Source organism: Nannospalax galili, unplaced genomic scaffold, assembly GCF_000622305.1.
Source record: "Nannospalax galili isolate Female #2095 unplaced genomic scaffold, S.galili_v1.0 scaffold286, whole genome shotgun sequence".
Lineage (NCBI taxonomy): Eukaryota > Metazoa > Chordata > Mammalia > Rodentia > Spalacidae > Nannospalax > Nannospalax galili.
The window spans coordinates 13,307,803-13,308,278 of NW_008359442.1; the positions used below are offsets into that span (position 1 = coordinate 13,307,803).

The 476-nt window shown below is 65.1% G+C and overlaps 1 protein-coding gene across 1 annotated transcript in view; it reads right to left on the reverse strand.

The window, feature by feature from the left end:
* The window catches only part of Six3 (SIX homeobox 3), a 4,160-nt gene extending 3,955 nt beyond the window's left edge, over nucleotides 1-205 (reverse strand). The window contains exon 1 of the mRNA XM_008823073.1: nucleotides 26-205. Within this exon, the coding sequence (XP_008821295.1) occupies nucleotides 26-156 (131 nt within the window). The 5' untranslated portion in view covers nucleotides 157-205. The remainder of the gene's footprint in view (nucleotides 1-25) is intronic.
* Nucleotides 206-476: the final 271 nt, after the last annotated feature.

Here is a 476-nt window from a genome sequence, read left to right on the forward strand (position 1 = left end):
GCCGCCGCCGCCTCCTCCCGCGCCGCCGCCGCCGCCGCCGCCGCCCGCACCGCTCCGGCCGCGGCTACTCGCCAGAAGTAGGGAGCAGTGAGAATCGGCGAAGTTTGGCAACAAGAAGTGGGAGGAATAGAGGTCTAGGGGGGAGCGGAATACCATGGACTGACCTGAGAGGAGAGGAGAAAATTCAGGGAGAGGAAGAGAGAGGGGAGGAAGAGGAGGAGAGGGGCGATGAGGGCCAGGAGGAGGGAGAGGAGAGGGGGGAGGAGGAGAAGGAAAGGAGGGGGGAGCAGAAGGAGGAGGAGGGGGAGGAGGAAGGACGTAAGGGACACCCACACCCCACACACATCCACACACACACACACCCGCGCAGCCACATAGAGAGGGAGGAAGGAGAGCGGCCCGGTGCGCGCGCGCAGAGAGAGAACCCGAGACAGAGAGAGGGAGAGGGAGAGAGAGAGGAGAGCGAGAGCCAACCA